Raw genomic sequence first — 5,380 nt, 5'->3', positions numbered from 1 at the left:
AACTCTATTAATAATGTACTCTCTCTTAAATGTTGTAATTAATACAAAGGATAAAACGGGAAAAAATTACTTAATTTTATATTAATTTCTTAAAATGACAATTTTTTTTAGCAAGAACGACAAGACAGATGGAATATATCTTTCCTTAAAAAAAAAAAAAAAAAGGGAGAAAAAAGCAAGTTGGAAAAAACAAATGCCCCAAAGCTGTTGCAAGAGAAAGAAAAAGAGTCTTGTCTCTATCTTTCATTTGCGGCTTAGCTAAAATAAATCTTCCAAATAAGTAGTGACGCTGTCCTTCCCTGTCAATCCTATCTCTTCTTTCTCATTCTACAATCCCACCATACCCCTTTACCCATTCCACTACCAATATATATATATTAGATTTAATTCTTTGTTGTTCCCAAAGAAACTCCTATAAATTGTGTCCATACCGTTTTATCCAAAATCTACATCTCCATTTGCACTTAGTGTTAATTTGTTTCAGACATTCAACTTAATCTTAGGTAATTACCTTTTACTCCCTAGGTACTTCTGATTTGTTTTCTTTATTTATTGTTTTTGTGTTGGAGCTTTGTACATTTTGATTCTTGCTTAGTAAATTATGTAACTGTCCAATATTCATTCTTTTTTTTCCATGATTGTGGGTGATATATACTCGAATTTAGGAACTGTCTTTTTTTTTTTTCAGTCACATGAAGAGGTTGTTGCTAAACTTGATTGAAAATTTCCCCTTTTTTTTTTTTTTTTCAAATTTATAACTGATTAGCGAAAAAATGAATTGCTTTTCTTTAATTGAGCTGATGGATCTGTACTACTGTAGTTTTTTTTTTTTTTTTTTTTTTTTACCTTTTAACCATTAGTTTATCTTTCTTTGAGCTGATTGTTTTGCTTTTCTTGAGCATTTAAGTACGTGTAAGGTGTTAATTGAGACATTTCTTTAAAAGAAATGTTTAATTCAAATAGGTGAATTATATGTGTGATGTGTGAATTTATGCAGCTGGTAATCACCACCATCTCAAGCGGTAATTCAGTAATTGTTTATGTTGTAATTTTAGATCTGACTGTTGTACAAAGTTTTGTCAATTGATAATTGAGATGCAGTAAACTTTTATTCCATGTTTTTATTTCCTTTATTAGTAAAAGATTTGGCTGGTTCTATGGTGGGTAGGTGAAGTCAACTATTTCTCTTTTGATTTGATGAAGAAATCAATCCATATTTGAGTGTCTTAGTTTGAGTTTAAGTAACAAAGGGAGACTGTTGAATTTTGTGGTTTTAAATTAAAGATGTGTGTAGTCCTTTAAATCTTGTGGTCTTAAACTTGCCATGTAGAATGTTGGAATTGAAAACTTACTAAATGTAGAAAGAGACGTTCTTTTTGGCACATACCAAAAAAGGAAGTATGACACTTAAATTGGGATGGAGGGAGTAGCTCTTTTATTGGTAACTTGGAGGCCGTGACTGAGTTATCTACTTAATCGCTCTCTTATTTATGAATTTTGTATTGCTGTTAATGTTAAAAAGCTTGTTTTGGATAATGGTGGTTCTTTTGTTTTGCTGTCTGGGAGAAATTCTTCTTCATATACTTAGATGAAGTAACTACAACTCGTTATATTATTTATCACAGGTGATTCTTTGCTACGAGCGCAGAACAAGATGGAAGTAACAGGAGGTTAAGACCTATATATTCTATGGCATTGGAAGGTATAATTATCTCCGTGTTTTTTACTCCTACATCTTCGCTTTTCCAATTTGAGTAGTTATCCATGAGAGGGGCGGAGCCGCGTGGGTGCAAGGGGGTTCATCCAAACCCCCTTCCATGAAAAATTACACTGTATATTCAAGATTTTTTTTTTTTGGTGTGTATATAGTAGATGTTGCATCCCCTTGGCTTCTTATGTGTTTACTTCTTTATATTTTGAACCCCCTTAACAAAAATGGCTCCACATTGAGATTTCTTCTTTTTGTTCCTTTTGAAGGTATTATAAAACGTTTGCTTTTCTTATTAGGTACTTGGGAAATGCTTGAGGTAGCAGAAAACCTAAGGAAAATACAAAGTGGTAGCAGCAAGGGTCTTACAAAAAACAAGGTTAACTGCAGAAATCAAAGAACTGGAATGGAATTGGACTCTGATTTGGCCACACATAGGGAATCGTTGACCATTACAGCACAAGTCATTACTTCTGCAAACTCTTTTATCCCTTGGTCTTCTAATATTTCCATTAGTGAAGGATACCATGAATTTCTCTAGTCAAAACTGACAATTATTCAATTACTTAAGTTCAATTTGAGAAAAGGCCTGGTTGTTGATCATATCACTATCTAATCTTTTGATTTAAAAAATGCCTGGTGTTTTATCAAGGATGTGTTTCACAGATTTCAGGCAGCAAAATAGTCTAGGTTGTACCGAAAGTGATTCCTTTTTAACTTATTGCGTTGCTGATGATTTCCATTGCCCCATCTTGGCTGGACTGCCGGATGATGTGGCAAAGTACTGCCTTGCACTTGTTCCTCGATCAAGTTTTCCTGCTATGGGTGGTGTCTGCAAGCGATGGAGGTCATTTATTCAAAGTGAAGAGTTCGTCAGCATTAGAAAGGTAGCAGGCCTGCTTGAGGAATGGCTTTATGTCTTGACTTTGGATGCTGAAGGAAAAGAAAGCTACTGGGATGTTTTAGATTGCTATGGAAACAAACACCATCAGCTCCCACAGATGCCCGGTCATACAAAAGCTTCTTTCAGCGTTGTAGTTCTCAATGGTAAACTTCTTGTTATGGGTGGTCATTCCATGATTGATGGATCTGCGTCTGCCTCAGCAGACGTTTGTCAATATGATTCTTACTTGAACAGGTTTGTCTGTGCTTCTGTTTCTATTCCTTTCTTATTTTTGGGATGCATACTGTCAGCTACTATGAGTAGGGCGTTTTGGCAGTGTGGTTCTGTATAAGAAAAAAATTAGCATGCCTCCGCAAAAATAAAGGGATAATTACATTTTTGGACCGATCTATAACATAATAGTCGGTAAATGTATATTTTTCGTATGTTAAATATAATATACATAAATATACATACAGTATACATAAATATGCTTACAATATACATAATCAGTGTATAGGTTTTGTATATTTTGGCTAGCCCGTAACTAATTTTGTTTGACGGGCCAAAATTGAAAAAATCCAAAAACTAATTTAACTAGTTGACCCGACCTAGATAGAAATTTCTGAATTTTGTTTTGATGTTTACAATTAATTATCGTTTGTGAAAATATTTAATTTATTTCTGATGTTACTTTACCAGTCACTCAACTTCCATGGATAACCCAAATATTTTGCAAACTTCCATAGACTATAAGTAATTGATGCAAAGTAAAATCATTTCACTTAAACTCTGATGCTTCTCTCTCGTTTTCATCAATATCAATCATGAGTTTCTATGTATGTTAATCCTTATGGTAAAATTGGTTTCATACAGTTCTATGGTTACTTCATAGTTTAAAGGTTAAATCTATTCATGATTCACATAGAACAATTGCCAGACGCAATATCTCCTTCTAACTCTACTCTACCAACCTTGAGTTTTGGAAGCTTAATGCCTTACTTTAATGTAGTTTTTATCACGAATTGCTGAAAAGGAAATCGACATTAGTGAAGATGAATTTGTTGATTTACTTGCATCCCTGACCAGAATAAACTTTAGTTGGAATTACTAGTTCAATTTACACCGCAGCTAGAGTGAGATCGTTTGGGAATAGTATTTCTCATTTTTTCTGGGTAGGACCAGAGGTGGATGTAAAGTATTGCTATCGAGTTCATTTGAACCGGTACTTTCAACGCTAAACATAAAATATGTGTAAAAATCCACGAAAATTGCAATAAATAGTAGATATGAACCCATAACTTTGAAAATACATTGGTATAATGCTAAGAACCTTAAAAGCTGAACACCATGAAATTTGAATCTTGGATCCGCCTCGATCTGCAGTTCTGGTATGAAAACTCTTATCTGCAGTTTGATTTCTGGCTTTGACTTGAATTCTATTGTCTTCTGATTGCTGTCAAGAGGCCAATCTTTTATTGTCTTGCATGATTCATATTTTATTTATTTTGGGCAGGTGGAGCAAATTGGCTAGCATGAATGTGGCACGTTATGATTTTGCTTGTGCTGAGGTGAATGGAATGGTTTATGTGGTCGGTGGTTATGGGATAGATGGTGAATCTCTTTCTTGTGCTGAGGTGTATGATTCAGATAAAGATAAGTGGACTGTGATTGAGAGCCTTCGCAGGCCAAGATGGGGCTGCTTTGCATGTGGATTTGAGGGAAAGCTCTATGTTATGGGTGGTCGATCAAATTTTACAATAGGGAATTCAAGGTTTGTGGATGTGTATAATCCCGAGAATCACAGTTGGTGCAGCCAGATGAAAAATGGTTGTGTCATGGTTACTGCTCACGCTGTTCTGGAAAAGAAGCTCTTCTGCATGGAGTGGAAGAACCAGCGAAAACTTGCTATTTTCAATCCCAAGGACAATTCATGGAAGATGGAACCAGTTCCAGTGATGGGGAGTTCAAGTATTCGGTTCCAGTTTGGTATACTGGATGGGAAGCTCTTGCTGTTTCCTCTGCAAGGCGGCGATCCTGGTTATAACACATTGCTATATAATCCTAATGCAGCACCAGAATCACAGTGGCAGACTTGTGACATAAAGCCATCTGGTGTCTGCCTATGTACTGTAACTATCAAGGCATAAAAATTGGAAGATGTCGGGGATCATCTACTTATAAATGTCTGTTTTAATTTACTCATCAGTGTGATAGTCAGTGAAGCTGTTGGGTTCCGCAAACTATTTCAAGATGACTTGTGTCTTCCTTGGTTCAGAAAACTATTTCAAGATGACTTGTGTCTTCCTTGGTTCAAACTTCAATCTGATCTTTAGATGGCTTCTCCTGTAAATATGGTTTTTGTCTTACTGCTAATTAATCTTCTAAATAATCCCACGAGATGTTATTGTATGTAGTTAGGTTAAGACTATAGTGTTAAAATACTTCCTGAAGGATGTGGTACTCCCTGAAAAGATATGTGCTGTCACCCAGAACTTAGTCTTCATGTAATTTTACCAAGTTGTAAATAAAGAAATAATTCGTTTGTGTCTGTACATGTATGTGATCTGGTCGAGCAAAGGTAAGATATTTCAAAGAAAGCTGTTATCACCAACAATTTTCACGGCTAGGGGCGAGATATAGGGTATCAGATGTGGGTGACCGGGGACTCAGTAACTTTTGCTCACCCCTTGTATTAATATTTAGAATTCGTTAAATATATAAGTAATTTAGAGCTGAGAACTCAGTTATCTAACATTTTTTTGCACGGATTGCCCTCAAAGGCACTG

General features: G+C 35.2%; 1 protein-coding gene across 2 annotated transcripts; it reads left to right on the top strand.

Moving 5' to 3' along the window:
• Nucleotides 1–217: 217 nt before the first annotated feature.
• Nucleotides 218–5,146, top strand: LOC132045163 (F-box/kelch-repeat protein At1g67480). 2 transcript variants are annotated; one of them, XM_059435704.1, is made up of 4 exons: nucleotides 218–503; nucleotides 1,626–1,702; nucleotides 2,008–2,846; nucleotides 4,108–5,146. In XM_059435704.1, the coding sequence occupies exons 3-4, from the start codon at nucleotides 2,341–2,343 to the stop codon at nucleotides 4,739–4,741; spliced, it is 1,140 nt and encodes a 379-aa protein (XP_059291687.1). In that variant the 5' UTR covers nucleotides 218–503; nucleotides 1,626–1,702; nucleotides 2,008–2,340; the 3' UTR covers nucleotides 4,742–5,146. The 2 variants fall into 2 exon arrangements, with proteins under 2 accessions (XP_059291687.1, XP_059291688.1); XM_059435705.1 differs by having other exon boundaries at nucleotides 218–525.
• The last annotated feature ends 234 nt before the right edge of the window (nucleotides 5,147–5,380 follow it).

The sequence above is a fragment of the Lycium ferocissimum genome, unplaced genomic scaffold (genome assembly GCF_029784015.1).
Source record: "Lycium ferocissimum isolate CSIRO_LF1 unplaced genomic scaffold, AGI_CSIRO_Lferr_CH_V1 ctg6010, whole genome shotgun sequence".
In the NCBI taxonomy this organism is placed as follows: domain Eukaryota; kingdom Viridiplantae; phylum Streptophyta; class Magnoliopsida; order Solanales; family Solanaceae; genus Lycium; species Lycium ferocissimum.
Note: the sequence above shows the minus strand (reverse complement) of the source record. Positions and strands in the feature narration are given on the sequence as shown.

What these genes read in the sequence shown, in the direction of transcription:
- LOC132045163 (XM_059435704.1), top strand. Translation starts at nt 2,341, where the DNA reads ATGCCTGGTGTTTTATCAAGGATGTGTTTCACAGATTTCAGGCAGCAA. An exon ending in TATGATTCTTACTTGAACAG is followed by an intron (nt 2,847 to 4,107) that starts GTTTGTCTGTGC and finishes TATTTTGGGCAG; the next exon opens with GTGGAGCAAATTGGCTAGCA.